This window comes from Epinephelus moara, chromosome 18 (genome assembly GCF_006386435.1).
Source record: "Epinephelus moara isolate mb chromosome 18, YSFRI_EMoa_1.0, whole genome shotgun sequence".
Classification (NCBI taxonomy): Eukaryota; Metazoa; Chordata; class Actinopteri; order Perciformes; family Serranidae; genus Epinephelus; species Epinephelus moara.
The window spans coordinates 20,319,579-20,339,382 of record NC_065523.1 but is presented as its reverse complement, the minus strand read 5'-3'; the positions used below and the strand labels follow the sequence as shown (position 1 = coordinate 20,339,382).

Here is a 19,804-nt window from a genome sequence, read left to right as displayed (position 1 = left end):
TTATCCGCAAAGAGGAAAAAAACTGTACAGCCAACAGAAATGCCAGTTTTCCAGCACATAACCCTGCTTTCTGTCATGATCAGTGACTGAAGAGCGAGAGGATGAAGTCATTGTTTGTATTAGATGTTTTTGGGACTTTACTATTCACATTTTAATTATGTATTGGTTTAAAGAAAACATAAACAGCCACGTTATATTAGCACAATGACATGACCAAACCTTACTAGAAGAGGGGGATAAATGACACCAGGAGGTGCTGGGGGGCCTCGATAAGCTTGTTTGCCTGGAACTTCACCAGGGTTTAGGATCGCCACTGACCATAATACGACCCATGGTGGATTTCTGAGACTGATATTGATGTTTGTTTAGAATGCAAACACATATGAAAAACAGACAGACTTGATGCAGATCCCAGTACAGATTTATGACCAAAATACATACTAAGCAGGACACTTCACTGTCGAAACACTGAGTTTTCAGTGTTCTCATTGTCATGCAGTCACCTCACCCCAGCTGAATTACCTCAGACCTAATTTGACATTTATGTACTGCAATTTTTTGGTTACTTATGAGCCAGCATAACACTGAAAACAATATATAAGCAAATATCAGCCAGTATATGGACCTGGGTGATATATGAACCCTCCTTTAAGGCTTTTCCGTTGCCAGTTTTGGCCGCATCAAGTCAAATAATTTTTTCATTTTCAGATTTTAAATAATGTCGCTTGATGTTAAGGGGTTGTGTTCTGTTTTGCGTATGGTGCTCTTTTGTGTGCTTGGTTATGTGCAATACATTAGTGGCTGATGTGCACTGCTGCTATGTGTAGTATGTGTTTTTATGTCTTTTTTTATGATGTGTGCTTTTAATTTTTTCTGGACTGTTATTGTAAGGCAGCAATGCTTGTGCAGCTCCTGAGTACAAGACAAATTTTCCTACAGGGACAATAAAGTATATTGTATCATATCACATTGTATGGTATTGCATCACATTGCATCACATCGCATCGTATCGTATTGTATCGTATTGTATCGTATTGTATCGTATTGTATCGTATCGTATCGTAATGATGCCATGTTGATTTACATGTCCTTTGCCAAGTTGTGCCGAGTCACCTACCAGATGACCCATAACTGGAGTTGGGCCAAAGAGTGCCTGATCGCCTCCAAGTGGGTTGTGGTGACATCAGATGGGCTTTCTCATCATTATTTAGTGTCAACATTAATTGACAATTCAGTGACATGTTTAAATAGCCTCAACTGTCTCTCAAAAACAGCAAAGAGAAAAAAAAGAATGGCTAACACTTGGTCTGTGGATGAAGCACAAGCCCTGCTTGCTGTTTGGAGCAAGAATATCTTGCAGGGTGATGCAACACAGGTGGCGCAACAAGATATGAGAAGGTCTTCTGAGACATTGATGGGCATCTGATGTACGTTTGTGCAGTGCTGAGCAAAAATTGAAAAACGTTGTCAACATTCATCAGTTAAGGGCATGCCTTCAAGTGGGTAGCCTTGTCGTATGAAGATACAGACGTCCGCTGTGGTTTAGCATGTGTGTATGAAAATGGAATATATCTGTCAAGTTTTCAAGTTTCAAGTTCTTTAAAGGTGCTTCATGTGAAATTGAGAGTCTGGGAGTTGTCTTGACCCGGTTCTGCACATGGAGGTGGCTGAGCCGGCAGCTACTAGTTAGCAATGCTAACTCCATATACAGCACTAAACAACAGCAACAATGATTAACAACGTTAACCAGAGTGAAGCAGAGGGTGGGTGCTTCACATCTGTGATGACTCCGCAGTAACCATCTTGTGAGCAAAGTGCAATGTGGCGGTGATGAGTTAGCCAGTGAGATACACACATGCACACACAGCCAGACCGGCTTACCACAACAAACCACAGAGAAGCTCTGATTACAACACAAGCAGAGGTAGCGTGACTTCATTCTCTGCTCAGGACACCATTACTCCACCATATCTTTACATGGAAAATAGTGGTTTGCTGCTATATTAATGCTCTGAATGCAGTTCTTTTAATGTCACATGCATAATTATTATAAAGAAGCAGTTGCTGGCAATGACAAATCTTGGATGTCAGGCTCCCTCTGACAATTCTCATTGAATATGTATCAGTTATTATTATTAATTTATAATATTCTTTAATCTAAAAAAGTCAAATCTGGGCTCATCCCCTGTAGTGATGATTGCTACATATAAATCTTTACACTGGGCAGCTCAGTGTATGAAACAGTAGCAACAGTGTAGGCTGGTGAACATGGTAACTGATAATCAAAGGCTCCCTGTAGGGTTGTTGTTGCCTCACAGCAGGCACAGATCACAGGTCTAACACACCTCATCAAAGAGTGTATGTACTTCCCACACACATGCCCATGTACAACACAGAAAAGCCCCCATACACTCACCCTCACACAATACAGGTACATCTCCAATGTTATACAAGTGTTTGTCATTGTTCCCCGCCCACATTCATCAGACGTAACCCCCTGAATAGGAAATGTGAATGTTGTGAATAATGAGGAGGCTTGGAGCATGCAGCCGCAGGGTCAGCTGGAGCCGTGACCCATATGGGACGCAGATGAGTCGCGGTCTGCTCTGTGGCATTGTAACCGGGTCAGTGACAAACGTTTTGAGCAGTTCAGAGGTTAGCCATATAACACAGCTGCTGAAAACTGAACCACTTTTTTGTTGGTTTTGTTTTTGGCTTAACATTATCTCAATTTATAATCCATCCATGCATCTCACAAACACATTATCATTCCTGTCATATGTAGTGTGAGAATGACACAATAACATCCAGTTCATTTTAATAATACACAATACAAAGTGTGTGACATGGGTGTTGGACAATAAAACAACCTTGTACATACTGATTGGAGGCTGTAAATACTGTGTGTTTTCCTCCCAGTAAAAACTCCTCTGGAGGCTGTGGAGAGGAGACAGGTGATGAATAATCAAAAACTTAGAGATTCGCTGTATTTGTACACATTTATTGTTTCATAGATGTCGTAGAAGAAGAGTGAAATACCTGGAAAAAATGTGATATTTTTTCTGTGACTACTACAAAGCACATTTTAGTGACCATTTGCATATTCCAGTGAGAAGTGTCGGTCCTTCAACAAAATGTCGTACAGTCCTCCAGCCGACACATTTGACCTGCATATTCAGTGAAGTACAATGTCCCGTTGACTTTTCTGAGCACGTTTCTCAAAATGCAGGCATGTGAGAGCGGCTGAAGCCCAGTTGTGGAATATTTTAGCAGGCCAGGAAAAAAGGACACTAGCAAATTGTCATATTTTACCGAGGCATGGAAAAGGTAAAATGTAGAAGCCTGTGTTAAAGGGCGGAGGGGCGAGCAAAACCTTTGACGTGACACATTTTCCGAACGCCATTTCGCAGAGAAAAGCCAGCATGCAGCGAACGATTAGCCGAGCAGTCCATGACGTATCCACTAACAGACCTGACAACTGAATCCTGCAGAAAGACAGACTGACCAAATTAGGCTACGACCGTGATGAGCATGGTAACGTGGTTGTTAGCTTTATGTATATGCTGTGTATATACATGTTGTAACAGGAGGTGCTATCCCTCACAGGCACGTCCTGGATTATGTAGACGTGGTGAAGGTGACATAGCTACATCTGTTAGAAGTCTTGAACTATATATGGTCAAACTCATCACTGGAATGAGTGGATTCTCCTCTTCATGCACTGACTTTTATGTAGCAGGTGTAAAGAAGTAAAGATTGAGAGTAGGGGTGCCGATCTTGCAGACCCTGTCTACATACAGATATTTATGAAGATGGCTGTTTCACCCCTCCATTATCAACGTGACCTTCATTTTACAAAACACCTCTGTCCACACGAGAAGAATTAGCTGTCTTCTGCAGACTCTCCTTGTTGAAAAGGCAGTAAAGTATACAGATCATAGACTAACGGCGTACACTTTGCACCCTTTAGCGCACATCTGTCAGCACTCTGTAGAGCCAGACAAGCATGTTTGTGTTGGTTGGGAGAGAGAAAAGGTCATATGTATGGAACATTATTAGCGTACAGAGCACCACCACTTTATGTTATTCTCACCCTCTCATCACTGTTGACTTCCCTTTGATATTACCGGAGGAGCACACTCAGAGATATGATTGATGCTCTGGACATGCAAAAGTTTTCCTTCCACTCCTCACAGACAACAATCCCACTCTTACAGTTATCCTACCATCTGCTGCTTCAAGTGAGCTTGATCCAAAACCACAGACGCTGAGGTGGACCAAATAAAACTGGGCACAGAAGATGCCTCCGTTGGTCCGTGAAGTGGTCCAGAAATAGTTTAAGTGTAAAGTAGTCATTAGACCAAGCAGTGCTGACAGAACAAACCGGTCATCTGCCATTGTTGTTATTGTTTCTTGGTTATTATTAAGCAACAGTGGCCATTGGTGAATTTTCAGCCATGGAGGTTGTTGCTTGGTCCACAGAGATAAACAGTAACTGGAGCATAGGTGTCAAACATATAGCCTGTGGGCCAGAACCAGCCTGCCAAAGGGTCCAATCCAACCCTCAAGATGACTAGATTAAGAGGTGCCAGGTTTCAGGAGCAAGTTAAACAATGTGTTGCCTACACCATGTAAAATTCTGCTTTAGAGGCCTTTTCACCCTGACAAGAATACAGTTCTCTGACATAACAATCAAGACTTACTGTGATGAGGTTTAAAAATATTGAACATTGTGCAAAATATTGTCAGCCAGCAGCTTGAGTTCAAAAGAATCTGTATCAGGAAATGTCTGGATAAATGCACATGCAATGATAGTGAGAAGTAGACTGACTGAATGTAGAAAAACTGATGCATACTGTTAAAATTGCACTTATTTTTCTTAAGACATCTTACGCTGATCATTTGTTTGTAAAAGGATAAATGTCTACAGAATGTACTTGTAATTCTTTACACTAAAAAAGGGAAAATATTGGAGCTGATGGTACTTAAAGGTTATTGTGCGATGGTTTTATTCGTCTGGCCAATCTGAGATCAAAGTGGTGTCCCAAAACAGAATTGAGGTAGTGGAAGTGGTTTCCAACACTTAAAATCCGCCCTAGATTCCAAGGGAGCCCCGACCCATGCTTTCAATGAAGTGGAAGATGATATTTCCCAAAACACCTTGCGAAGTCAGCAACTTCGGCAAGTTTTGGAAAACATTTTTACTGTACGATCGGAATGAAGGCTATACAAACAACAGATGGTTGAACTAGCGTAAAGTCATCAGCGACTCGGTTGAACACAGTGTCAAAATATTTAAACAAATCCACTTACCCGAACAAAATAGATCAGAACTAGAAGACGGAGAAGAATAACATAGCACACGCCAAACACAAGCGCTGGAGCCGGCATTTTCAAACCTGAATGACTACCGGTACCTTGCGTCGCTACTACGCGTGACGTATGCCTGCACGTCAGTCACGCTGATTTGCATGAAATGGTGTCCCATTTCTTAGGGAAAGATCTCTACCCTAATATTTCTCACTTCCCTCATCAAGTGTTATCTCGCAAACAAGGGCGCTCAATACCAAGTGGAAGATTTAAGGGGTAGAAATGGGAATGGGGCTAAATCGAGCTGTATGTGGCCCATGAACTAAAATGAGTTTGGCACCCCAGAACTAGAAATTTGTGCACCATAGAAGGCGCTTTTCAAAAACATATGTCTTAGTGATCTACTTTGGCAAACTCTGATTGAACATGGATAAGAGGCCAAAATGTAGAGGAAAATATCCATCATCTGTTTACATGTAGACGTGCCCTGACAGTTACAGTAAAATCTCCTCCAAAAGTTTGTAAGCTCTGTCCTCTATAGATAAAGATTTTGTTTTCTTGTGTGATGATGCATTTCACATTACTACAGCACAGTTCTGACACAGTTGAACCACAAAATGTGTCTTAGCAATCAGTTTCTCAGAATCAAAGCGCAGCAGCAATTTTTTTTTTCCTATATTCACATTGAATCCCAGCCACACAGACAGAGACTTATTGCAGAAAGAAAATATTCAATACGTGTTTGGATGACACAGAGGGCGGCTGCTCTCAGTGCTCATGCACAAGACACACATTGACACTGACACATGCACACTCCAGAAAAAAAAAAAAAAGGCTTTTGTTGTTAGTCTGAGTTCAGTGAGCAGCTGAGGGAGAGCTTCCCTTTTGATTTGTGTAATTGTAATCTTTACAGCTGAAGGACTTTCAGCTACAAAAGGCTCTCTGGAAGAACTCAGGAGCTTTTGTTTTTTTTTTGGTAACATTTTCGGTGTGCTGCTGAAACTGCAAATGAAACCACTGATACACTTTTATTTATAATTTGCTGATATGTCTGTCGGTAAAGTAGGGCGACAACAGGAAGCTTTAGTCAGGATGAATTTCCTGTTGAGTCACAGTGATATGAGCTGTAACTTTACCTTGTTCGTATTTGTGATTAAAATATTGTTTGTTTTGAAGAAACATCCCCCTCAAACACGCTGACACTTTCTTGGAATAGCTGTTGGTAATGTACCGTGCATAACTAGTTCAGAATGGGTTTCCAAATTTTGGCATGTTTCAAGAGGGTTTCTGGGAAAATCACTCACTGGAGTTAAAGCAGACAGGTAGTTGGTGATCAGATAAAAGAACAACAGCTGAAATGCACCGAACACAAGTTAATCCATCAAGATGCCGTGTTAATGGTTACAGAACATCTCACTGAATGAAAGAGCGACCGAGACTGAATGAGAACCGAGGTTTGCTGCACGGATCATTATCTGCCACACAGCTGCTGCACAGAAAACCCACGCTCCAGCAGTTTCAGAGTCAAGAAGTCAAGTAAGTTGATGGAACTTACTGTACAATAACAAATAAGACAGATAAGAGTACTTGCTAATCAGAGATCAGGTTTGTTTTGCAGCGTGCAATGCCTAGATTTTAGCGATAGTTCGTCTTCCTTGTGGCAGCCAAGTTGCAGAATGTGTCGCAGCACGATGTTCTGTCTCCTCTGAACTCTGCCTCACCCTATTATCAGATAGTGAGGCTCTCATCCAGCACTGTCATGCTCAGAGTAACATCTGCAGCCCTAAGGTATGAGCGTGATGCGCTTTGCCGTGGCTTATTTAGTCAAAGCACAGAGAGCGGACAGAATATACAAAGCAGTGGCTGTAGAGTTGTGCTGCATCTGTTTGGTTGATGTCTCTGTTACATATTTTAGAAAGCTAGGTTAGTGAATAGTGCTTCAGTATTGATAAATGCACAAAGGCCGCATCATTGCAAGGTATAGTTGTATAGTTGGCCTCAACTCACTGCTGCACCTCTGCATCTGGAAATGTGGATGATGGATTGTTGCTCGGGGGCATTTCGTGAAGTGGACAGTTATTGTGTTTTCCAAGAGGTTTGTTTTTAATCCTTGCTGCTCTCCCCTCAGCCCGCATTCATGCATGCGTACTCCCCCTTTCTAATTTTATTTGTTAGACAGTGTAATCAAATGAAAGGTAAGTACTCTTGAGCAAACAACAGTAATTGTTAGTGGGCATTGTATTGAGCCATCCAACATGCACTTGAACAAAGAGCAGTTTTTATGTTGTTTGGGACATTCAGGGAATTTGCGTCATTCATTTGATTGTCGGTGTATTTTTCGCACAAACATAAATAAAACGACCAGGCATTATTCATACACATAGCTGTCTGTCCTTGCAATAAATGGGAGCAACGACCCTTTAGTTGTCTGGGGAGAAAAAAAAGCATTACATCATTTTTCACACGTTGAACACACCCCCAGGCCAAGGTGAAATATTTTGCTTTGGTAACTTGTTTCAGGATGAAAAACACCAAAGGAAACAGGCCCAAACTATCCGAGCAATCCCTCTGGCTCTGCCTGACTCTCCGCAGTCGTTTCATCTCTTAAATCAGATGTTCAGCAATAGCAGTCAGAGCTCCAGGTTATTTCCTGGAACAGACAGAGAGCTAGCGGGGCAAAACAACACATGTTCCTGAGGACCTCGATTGGTCTGGATCCTCAGCAGACTGACCGATTCACAGCTTAGTGGGAGTCCAGCAGGATATCACAACAGCAGAATATACAAGCCTAATTAGCCTCACACCTTCAAGCCCATTAGTTCCACTCCAGCCCCCACCAAATGGCCGAAGTGATTCCCATCATCGTGCATCAAAGGCAACCAAGCATCCACTCGTACGTGACAAATCTGCACAAATAAAGCACGAGAGACTTACGGTCATATATCCTCAGGATGTGACTTTAAAAATCCTCTCATGTTCTGGCTTTTCTTGTTTGAGCATTACAAGCAGTGAGTGCTTTTCCCAGGAAAAGCCTCATTTTGAGTTTAGCTTTGGGGCATTTAGTGATGCTACATCTAAAAATATACAGATGCAATATGAAACAAAGCAGAAAACACATCCGTGACATGAGATGTGAAAATCTGGAGTGTAAGGAAAGGACCTGGTGGTGGTGTGATGGTCAGGGAGTAAGATTAAAGGAACATATGTATATCACCCTCACTGCATTACCTTGAATTCATGAAAGCATGTCTCAACGTTAAATGAGGAATACAAAAACAGAGAAAATTCTTGATGAATTAAAGTTAAAGGGGGACCGTGGTTAACAACAGCAAAACTATATCAGAACATCCATTTACAAATCTACATCAACAAACACTTCTGCATAAACAGTCTCACACATGGATGAGTAGTGTGCCTGGGCGACCCAGTTGAAAGCCTGAGCAGAGTACAGATGCACGCACTTGCCAAAGCATGCTACATGAATGTGCAAGAGTTTTGAATAGAAGGGTGTTAGTGAAAATGCAAGTGTTTGGGAGATACTGAGCATTTGACTCAATATCGTAAAACTTCAATTAAAAGCCCAGTCCCAATTAGAGGCCCGGGGCCCTTTTACTAGCCCGGTGTGACAACGCATTTTAACAATTAAACGCCCGTCTCAGTTAGATGCCTGATCTGATTGCCAAGCAAGTTCTTTAACCCTTTGAAACCTGAGCGAACTGACTTAATTTCTTTAAAAACGTGGGAAAAAGGCAATGAGCAAGGAAAAGACGACCCAGAAAAATCAGCAAGAAATTAGTAAAAAGAGAAAATTAAATGCAAGAAAATAAGTAAAAAATAAATAAATAAATAAAATTAAAAACAAACAAAGAAGGAAATGGAAAAAGTTCTTAAAAATTATGATAACTCTTGAATTTTTAAATATAATGCAAATAATAATTATTAGTATAATTTTTTTCCTAGCTTTTTTCTTATTTTCCATATTTAAAAAAAAATAATTATATGTATATTTATTTATCTATTTATTTTTAATTTTCAGTTCATTTCTTGCACCAATTAGTTCAGAGTTCAAAGGGTTAAATAGTTGTGAAAGGCGTTAATGTATGAAACTGGGTTGTTGGCTACCCACTTGAACTAACATTAGTTTGCTGCTTCGATTGTGCATACAAATATAACCGTCACCACCAAAGAAGACAATAATCCATCCAGATTTACCACCATGGTAAACAAGTCAGAATATGTGTCCATTCCTCAATTACCTGGTAGTCACCTTATTTTCCTTTAGTCCATAAGGGTTCACCGATCAAAAGAATCAAAGTTGTTTTTCGTTAAAATCAATCCAAGTGAATTTTGTTTTAACAAAAACAACAAGTGGTGTTGTGTCAGTATGCCAGGTGCCATAACCAGCGGGTGCTGTGAAACAGTCTGCCAGAGCTAGATCAAAGGAATGATTCATAATGAATATATGATTTGAAGCCTATTTTTTATACAAGAGAAATTCATACTGGTTTATATAAACAATTTGACTGCATTTACCATATTTGCTGAGCAACAGTTATGTGTAAAAGGAATTAAAGGCCTGTCCCATATAGACACCTGTTAAGTCATTTAAGCAAATAATAGCCCAGGCTATTAATGAGAAGTGTTCGCTTTTTTTAAATTCTCTATTCAACGTGGAGGCCTGCGAGAAAAACAAAGTTTTCTTTACAAATTAAACTTAACATGGTGTGAGAAACAAATGGTCATTATGTGGGGGACGTATTCCTGTAAACAGAGCAGGGGCTTCAGTGTGGTGTTAGTGGTCAGTCACCTGACTGTAGGACATGCTTCACTTTAAGAGATATTGTTTTCACATGAAAAAAACAAAAAACAAAACTAATGTGGGCTATTCATTTTTGTTGACACTTCACAGATATGTAATGGCCTCTGTGTGTGTGGGGATGTAATAACGGGGTCAGAAAGGGTTGAGAAACTCTTTCTTTTTCTGTCTTGCGTTCTCAGGGTCTCTTTCATCACCCTCCTGCAGCACCGAGCGCTGGGTCTGGTTAATCATTGCTCCTACTTGCTGCTAAGTTGCAGAAAGTGGTGCAGGCCGGTTGGTGTGTTGGGAAATGAGTCTCTATATGTGTTTGTGTGACGGGAGCGAGAAAGAGAAGGGGGAAACCCATGGAAAACTGCCCCACACTGGCGTAACACTCATGCCGTAAGCAGGAGCACGTGCTCACCCACATGCATGTCAGCCTCTCATCTGCACCCAGATTCATGCTTAAACATCATGCACTCACAGAATGATGCCTGAGAACTTTCTCTGGTAAGAACTTGCACTTACAGAACAGATGTTTGATTTAGCAGTGTGATTGACACAATTTGGCTGTTGTTTTTGTTTCGTGACATTCATGTAAAGCATGAACGGTGTGCTTTTAATGAGCCATAACTGATCCTTGAGTGTTTGAATCAAAGCCAACATCTCATACCAGAGATGCTTCTGTGTTTCAAGCCACTTCTGTTGCTGTGAAAGTCAGAACGTGTAATATGAGTGGTAACTGAGCTGTGACTCCAACATGTCTGATGGTGTTAAGGGCGAAAGAGTCAGTGGTATGATCTCAGCTGGAGCAGCCTTGACCCGATGTCAGACCAGACAAGAGGTCACCTGATCCCTGAGGCACCCGGGGCAATCAGTCAGTCTGTACTGCAGCTAACGCTAACTGCATCCTGTGGTCATTACACTGAACAGGCCATTTAGAAAGTATGGCTCTTTGATTAAGATATTATCTGAAGTCTGACTTCCAGTAAAGCTTTGTGAAATATAAGGGTGGACGTTTACATTGTGACTGGAACCTTGTGGCGGCTAGACTTTAGAAGCTTGCTGACATGTTCAGTCAAAATGTGAGCTAAAAAACTCACATGAGCACATACATTACATACAGTACTGCACATCTGTCATGGTGCATTGTGCTCTTATCTCCTGCCCAAACACCGTAGCCTCAGTAAACAAAAGAAAATCCAAACATGTCAACACGAGCCCATCCTCCTCCCTGCCACGAGACTAGAACAGAATGGAATTTGAAACGTTTTAGCCAAAAATGTTTCCATGGTCAAGGTGTTTTTTGCAGAAACGTTTCAGATTTCGTTCCGTTCTCCCGCTTCGAACCAAATCTCTCGGGGGAGTTTGCGGCCTTTGATCGATACACAGGTGAGTGACCTCTGGCACACGCTGACACACGCTCGATCAAACACTGACAGGCTTTAAGATGAAGGTGGACAGCAGCCAACTGTGAGTCCCCTGAGTGGGTACAGCTCTGCTGAGCCACAGCTGTCTTATTGATGGGACGAACAGCATTTCCTGGAGGTTTTTGGCTACGTGTGTGATGTTCTGGGTAGTCCATCCTGCTGCTTGTACACCTTGCAAACTCAAATTGTGTTGTTATTATGCCCCAACCTTTTCCTGTTTTGGTCTTCTTGATTTGTGCGGCCAAGTGCAGTCGAGGCAATAAGTGGTGTGTTTGCAATGAGCTTTGATGGATTGTGTGTCTCTGTGTCATGCAGGCAGTGTGGCGAGCGTAGATAAGCCCCCTTATGAGGTGAAAACCCTTCCCCGTCCTGCAGTATCCCCTCCCAGCACCACCAGCAGGAATAAGGGATGTCACGGCTGTTCCTCCTTTCGGCGATGCTGATTGTCTCCTGCAGCATCGAGGTAAGTCCAGAGAGCTTGCACTCTCACAAAGAGGCACATATACATGTCATAGTCACACTTTTTCCCATAGGTAAACAGCCTCCATGTAAGTCTGTGAACTTCCATTAGTCACTGACCTTTACAATGTGGAGGTGGATGTTGTTTTTTTAGCGCTGCTGCCTTATGAAACAAGCCAGAGAGTCGTGGTGTGGGAGCCTAAACAAACTGTCTGTCCCTGTTTTTTAATGATATGAGTGTTACAGTGTACAATAAATCAGCCTGTCCATACATTAGTACAAGTCCCCCATACAGACGACACATCAGGACACAGCATCACCCTGATGGATTATATCCCCATCCTGAGGATGAGTTGTTTACAGCTACTGAAGTGTAACAAATGAATGACAGTTCAGTTATTGCACACATTCTGTCTTCATTGTTTGTGTAAAGCACACATTTTTCTTGCCCACCTGCTTACACTACATCGATAAGTACACGAATAACAGACCCTCCTCATGTAACTGGAGTTTTTTGTTGCATGTGCCCCGCTGTTTCCTCAGATGTCTCCTGCTGCTTCTCTGGATAAGCTGAAGGAGAGTTGGAAATTGTACATGGAGGAGTGTGAGCGCAACATCAGCCGAGACCCACCAAGCACCGGTGAGCTTAGCAGCTTAACATGTAACTCATTTTCAATGGACAAAAGTGCAGTAACTAATCATCTTCTCCATTTGATATTGACATTTGATACTGTCAATCAGGACAGACTTGTTCTGAGAGAAAAGAATAATTATTTAAAAGAGCACATAAGTAAGAGAAATGAGAAAAGTCTTCAGTGATTTGACCCCATTGTGATGTCATCTATTCCAGGAGGGTGGTAAGGACGTGGTAGATTAGGGATCTCCCCCTATGGAGTTTAGATGCTGGTGGTGGTAATGGTGGTGATTAGATGAGATATGAAGAGGAGTGGGCTTTTGTCCTGAGCCCTGGAAAAGGTGACTGGAGGCGATTCCACCTGAAATGACAGCTGACAGGAGCAGAGAGGAGATCAGATTTAAAGTTTGGCAGCAGCACGAATGGCTGAAGGAGACTGTAGCAAAGTTTAATTGGCTAACCGGAGGAGGGAGCACCCATAGTCAGCTGATTGGTGGAAGTGGTGGGAGTGGGATAGAGAGAGAATTGTGAATGGATAAAGCATAAAGAAAGTCTTCGTCATTTGTGTTCTTTGCGACCTGGTCTCACAGAGATACTTAAAAATTTCGATGATCTTAACACCATTAGCATGACACGGTGGTGGAATGTATTGTGTTGAAACAACATGTCAGCACCACAGAAACAGTGCCAGTTGAAAGTCAATTAGGATTCTTTGTCCTGGTGGAGACATGAATTCCCTGGTTCAACATTGTCACGCAATGGGCGGTGGTTAATGCAGGATTTTCCTATAAAACAATGTGCAGTAATCCCTCTCATTCACCACTTATGACCCAGTGTTTGGCAGTGTATTTTTCTGCAGAGACTCTGGCCTCTTTCTCTATTTTCTTATTTTCTGTGTTTAGATCTGTACCCCTACAGCACTTAGGTGAGGACAGGGCTTTATAAAAGGTGCCAGACCATTAAGAGCAAGCATCCAAGAGACACAGAAAATGCCAAACAAAGAGCGACTCTCTTTCACTTTAGCTGGCGAGCTTGTTAGCCAACAGTTATTGACAATCCTGTATAGCATACTTCTAGTGTTATGACCCCATAGGTATTCAAGAGAGAAGTTAGGTGGGGACATGCAGGGACATTTTGGGCAGGTGCTCAAGCTGATAAAAAGGGCACACCTTTGCGAGCAAGAAAAACTGTGTGCTTAAAGTTTTATGTGTTAGAAGTTTCTATAAGCACCTGAAAGGCTCTTGAGGACTATGTACAGACAGAACATTTGTGCACAGTAATGAGTCTGTCTGGCTTACATATGAGCTCTCTCAAGGTCTGTACTAGATGTACCTTGCAGCTGCTACACCTACACATTCCCTCTCTACATTCATCAATAACAGGCAACAACAGAGAACAATGCCACACTGTGAACGCTTTAGTGGTCTATACAATAACCACTCAACAAGTCTCAACAAAATTAAAAAGTAATAATGCAACAAACCAGCCAATCTACACTCCAAATGCCTATGTTCAGCTGCAACAATCAGGCCAATTGTGTTCTCCTCCTCGTCATCACTCTATTCTCCACTCCTTTCTCTTTGCTCTCCTCTTCTCAATACATTCTCCTCCTCTCCCCATTTTCTTCTCCTTCTGTAATCAGTCACGTACTAATTCTTAAAATTACCTTCTAAATAAGCTTTGAATATTCTAAAAGAATTGCAGAGAACAGACACATGCAGCGGCTGCAGCTCTCCTCTCCTCATCTGTTCCTTTGCATCTTTGTGCACGCAATGTTCGTCAAGCACATCAAATTAGTTTAAATGAATTACCAGAGCTGCAGTGTGGGAGATGTTAACATTATTTTGAGTTGAGTTTTGGTTTATAGAGACATATGGAAGTGGGAAAGCAAATTAGGCATCTGTCTTTGCCCGTTTCAGGCAGTTGGTGACCTCGAATCTGCGAGAGAGTTGGAGCGAGACAGTGTGATTTTACAGCAAGCTATCTTACTTGTTGTTAAGCAAAATGGTGTGTTGTTGCCTATGTTAGGCTGGCTGTATTGAGATGTTTTAAAAGTGTTTTAATTTCATACTAGTAAGAACAATGCAGACGCTTGCAAACATTATCATTACCAGGTTGTCCATAAAGGAAGGAACTGTGGTAGCTGTGACAACAAGGGAAGTTGAAAAGGGAGGTCAAGGGGCTACACTCACATGGGTGTCCAGCACGTGCATACAACATGATTCAAAGTGAGAATTGATGGCATGGGCCAAATTTAAAAACTAAATTGTAAAATAATTAAAAGAAAAAGGGCACTTATCAAGTCAGAGGCCAAGGTTAGGGTTTAGGATGGGTCAACAAACACTGCACTTTCATTCTGTAGACCGCTGTTCATGTCCGCCATTGACTTCCTACTGGTCTTTACATAGTTACATCATGTTACGTGACATCCTTACATCCTGTACGTAACAGAAGTAGTTATTTTAACCAAGAGTACAATATTACCTGGACTGCTTTCTTTCTCTGCAACATTTCCAGACTCCGCCCATCACTGTCCCAGTCCAGCGCTGAAGGCTTGGTCCATACATTTGTCACATCATGTATTGATTACTGTTACGCGGTATTCTCTGGCCTTCCCACCAAACTCATTAACAGGCTTCAAATCATTCAAAACTCTGCTGCCCGGATCGTCACCTGCACCAAATCTTCTGACCACATCACGCCCATTCTCGTCCAACTACACTGGCTCCCTGTTCAGTACAAAAACCTTCTGCTCACCTTCAAAGCCCTCCACCACCTAGCTCCCACCTATCTCTCCGGCCTCCTCCAGGAGTACACCCCCTCCCGCTCCTTGTGCTCTTCCTCTGCTGCTCTCCTGACCATCCCCACTTCACGCCTCAGCACCATGGGTGCCAGGGCTTTCAGCTGCACTGCCCCCAGGCTCTGGAACTCCCTACCTCCACACATTCGACAGTCTGACAGCATAACATCCTTGAAATCCCATCTCAAATCCCACCTGTTATTGACTGTACCCTCTGCAATTAATAAAGATTGTAGGCATTAAAGTTTTTATCTAGAGAAACATTGAAGGGCAGCATTATGATACGCTATGAATCCTAAATCATCTCCGCTGCCCTGACAACATTCCTTAGACGTTAGATATACAAGAGATATTTTTCATATATATAATTTGAATTCACATGAGAGAGAAATTCAGCATTCACCCTCACCTTGTGGTGCAGTGGCAACTACCTAATGCAGTAGAGCTGGTAATGATTAGGTCGCGCTGTCACCAGACTGTGGAGCGGCAGCAATTTCCGCTCCCTGCTCAAACCATTGTATAATCACTCTGCTTGCAGCCGCTCACAGTTTTCTATTTGCTGCACCACACTCTCTGCTCTCTGGATTCAGTTCGCTCCATCAGCAGCGTTTAACTGCACGGAGAATGCTGCCCTTCAGGTACATTATAGTCTGTTAGCTTGTGGACTAGAGGTGAGGAACACAGACGCTCCAACTCTGAAAAAAAAAAAAGGCTGCTTCTCACAATGCGCACAAAATCACACCACTCTGTGGCACTCATACACCTGTCCTGTCACCCCCATGAGTGTAGAGCAGGCGTAGAGGAGATGGGACTTTTAACACCTGAACATCCTGTCCATACACTAACAGCCAGCGCTGTTTACACTCTCTGTTGAGAAGATGAAAGGTGTGGTGTAAGCAGAAAGAAGTCATCGATGGACTCTGAAGTCAAGATGAAAGACCATGAGGCGTACAGACGCCATAATGGCTACCAGCAGCCATCACTTCAAAGACATGCTACTGTATTCAATGCCTCAGACCACTCCAGGCTATAGATACAGACAAAAACATAGTGTGTGAGGGCTGTTGTTGTATGAAAAAACAACCCATATTAATTTTTTTTCTTTCATCTCCAGGCCTCGTGTGCCAGAGGGAATTTGACATTTATGCCTGTTGGCCTGATGGACTCCCCAACACCACTGTCAGTGTGCCATGTCCGTGGTATCTGCCATGGTACCATAAAGGTAAGAGACACTTGGGTCAGCAGATACACACTGTATGGCCGTTATTTTGCTGACAGCTGTGTGTGATGACTGAAGCCTCCTGTAAATCACAGAGACCACGTGTGTGTGTGTGTGTGTGTGTCTGTGTGTGTGTTAAGTTAAACATGGCATGGTGTATCAGGACTGTGATGCAAACGGCCAGTGGGCAACTACGAAGAATACCAGCGAGTGTGACTTTAATAATCCAAGTCAGGTAAGAAATAGCTCTTGTTATTCTTCACAGAAACGAAGAAGCATTTAAAGAGCACATATGAGATGTTCCTGTTAAATCTAATATAGGAAATACATCTAAACGTGTCTGTCTGTGTTTTAATATGCAGCAGTACTATGGCCACATTCGGATCATGTACACAGTGGGCTATTCCTTATCACTGGTGGCTTTGGTGTTGGCGCTTGGCATCCTCATATTCTTTGGGTAATGATGATTTTTTGTTGAAATCTTTTCTAAGAAGTATAAGATAACAATTCCAGTAGATTCTGACATAGCTGGAAAGGTAAAACTTACATTTAAATTGATAAATTGCAGCAGGAATTTGTACTAAAACGCAGAAATGTGTTAGCATTTTTTCACTTCTGGTGCCCTCATCTCGAAGTCAATGTGTTTTTTGAATTGCTTTTTGATTAGATGCCTCAATTTAGGGCTGTGGAAATTAGATTACAGAACGTCATCACGCCTAATGCAGCTTTAGAGCCTCCTTGTGGTGGTGACATTGAAATCATGTGACTATGTTGTAGTTTTGTTTGTTAGCTTTTTACATCTGGCTATTGTATCTCAAAAATCAAAACAGTGGTGTTAAATTTTGAGGATGAGAGTAGCATCAATCTCCCCATCTGCCTCATGGAAAGAACGTGACTAACCATATTTCCCCAAATGTCAAAGTACTCCTTTAATCAGAAAGCTATATTGTAGTTTATTATTGCGGTGGAAAAGGGACTGACCATTGTTGCCTCTCATTCATAAGAAAACTGCACTGCATGAGGAACAACATCCACATGAACCTGTTTGCCTCCTTCATCCTGCGAGCACTGTCCATCCTCATTAAAGACGCTCTGTTGGAGGCCAACATACCGTTGCGGGACCTTGGCAGAGACCAGGAGCAGGGATTTCCCCAGGCGTCCATTCCTCCAGTGGAGCTGCTGGTCAACAACGAGGTCAGTGGTGATCTGTAGCTGAACAACAAAGGGAGTCATTTGTTTTTCTCTTTTTGCTACAGGAAGAGTTATGTGTCTTTTTTGGGAAGAAAGAGAGAGAGTTTTGAAATTTTAAAAAGCAAAATATAACATTTAACCTCCCTCCTCACTGCAGCAATTGTTATAAAGTGAAAAATTTGGGACAGCGCCAAACAGAATAGAACTAAAAAGCACTTAAAGCTGCTTTTGTGTCTTTAATAATTTAATTATCTGCAGCTGAACTGCTCTGCATCAAAGTACTCATTATAATGCTGCTTATTTGATGTAGCCATTATGCTTGTGCACCCCATACAGTCTATGGTATACCTTATGAATAATGCACATAATAATAGAACATAAAAACATCAAACTGCATAAGAGCTAATAAAGATTGTACAAAGAATAGTAGCAGGGTATGTGATGCTACCATTATGATTTGTATAACAGTACAATGAAACTCTATTGTGAGGGGTAATGGTAACCACAGAGATAATTGTAGCCGCTAATTATTCATAAAAGGGGCCAGGGTCAGCCATGTGATTTGATATGTAGAGTACTTGTGTTTGTTTGGGAGGTCACAGCTGGATGTGGCTGAGGTTAAAGTTGCTGCTGTTGGAAAATCTCGTGGCTGCTGGCACATAGCCTGAATCCTGGCGGCAGAAGGAGCTCCCATCTGCTGCGGCGCTGCTCTCACCATCCACATCACTAAATGACGCTCAGCATCAGACAGCTCGATATTTCAGCATGTGTGTAATAAACCTCTTTGCCATCTTGCAGATGGCGGTGAGCTGCCGCATCGCCATGGTGATGATGCAGTACAGTATCATGGCCAACAGCTACTGGCTGCTGGTGGAAGGCATCTACCTCCACAACCTCCTGGTCATCACTGTGTTTACAGAGAGGAACTACTTCAAAATCTACCTGTGCATTGGCTGGGGTGAGCTGCTGCTAAGTGTCTGCGAGTGTGTATTTAGGTGTGTCTGAGTATATTAAGGAATATTAAGTCAGAGGATGCAAGGTAATTATGTGCTGTATGACACTTTGTGCATGAAAGGAAATTCAGTGAGATCAGAAAAACGTAAACAGCTATAACGCTGGTGTACGAAATGACTGTTTTGCATTTAGACAGCTCTCATTTCTTTACAGGTACCCCGTTAATATTCCTCGTGCCCTGGGTGATCGCTAAATACTTATACGAAAATCAAGAGTAAGTGTCCACAGTCCTCTGTCTCCCTCTCTTCTTTTATTTACTCACTCCTTCCATCCATAGCTGCTATCAGACCCTGCGAAACATTTTACATTTAAGCTAATTTGTGGTAATTCCACACTCATAACAACACCTCTTATCAGAAAAATAGCTTGCAGATGGACTCCCTAAAAACTTGTAATTCCACCCAGGGGCGGTGCCTTATGTCCTAAAATGTTGTTTAATAACCTCGTTTTTGCCCTAACTCCATATTAAACCTACCAGAGACCTCACGCTTAACAGGAACTTCAAACAGAGATGATATCTTGTTATGTTTTTTCATCGATTTATAAAGATACAAACGTGGCTTACGTTAGACTTCCCTGCAGAATTTTAACTGACTTTTACCCGACAGCTAATAAATTCTCAAATTGACCATCATGTTACACTGGAAAATATGTACAATTAAATAGTGTGAAAATAAACGGACATTTAGATTAAATAAATTACATCCAAGGGCAAAAAAACACTGAGATGGAGGGGTCTCTGTATTCTGTTATCAGTGTAGTACCTCTCATCAAAATGCCCAGCCCAAACAGGCTTACAAGGCAGACTATCAGATCCATGTAAACAGGTTTCAGACCATATATACAAATAAAATTGAGCTCATACTGTGTGCATATTATTCTGTTCAGTTTGCCTAATTTTTCAAGCTGTAGAAATAAAACTAGCTCGTACTTTACCACACAGTCCAAC

General features: G+C 42.0%; 1 protein-coding gene across 2 annotated transcripts in view; it reads left to right on the top strand.

Moving 5' to 3' along the window:
* Positions 1–19,804, top strand: part of gcgra (glucagon receptor a) — a 64,376-nt gene that overhangs the window by 34,701 nt on the left and 9,871 nt on the right. The window contains exons 1-9 of one of the 2 annotated variants that reach the window (XM_050069103.1): positions 10,476–10,618; positions 11,854–12,001; positions 12,541–12,637; positions 16,546–16,653; positions 16,791–16,885; positions 17,013–17,107; positions 17,655–17,844; positions 18,640–18,799; positions 19,009–19,069. In XM_050069103.1, the coding sequence (XP_049925060.1) occupies positions 11,948–12,001; positions 12,541–12,637; positions 16,546–16,653; positions 16,791–16,885; positions 17,013–17,107; positions 17,655–17,844; positions 18,640–18,799; positions 19,009–19,069 (860 nt within the window). In that variant the 5' untranslated portion in view covers positions 10,476–10,618; positions 11,854–11,947. Of the gene's footprint in view, positions 1–10,475; positions 10,619–11,853; positions 12,002–12,540; positions 12,638–16,545; positions 16,654–16,790; positions 16,886–17,012; positions 17,108–17,654; positions 17,845–18,639; positions 18,800–19,008; positions 19,070–19,804 lie in introns of those variants that run through there. The other variant, XM_050069102.1, reaches the window with a different exon arrangement.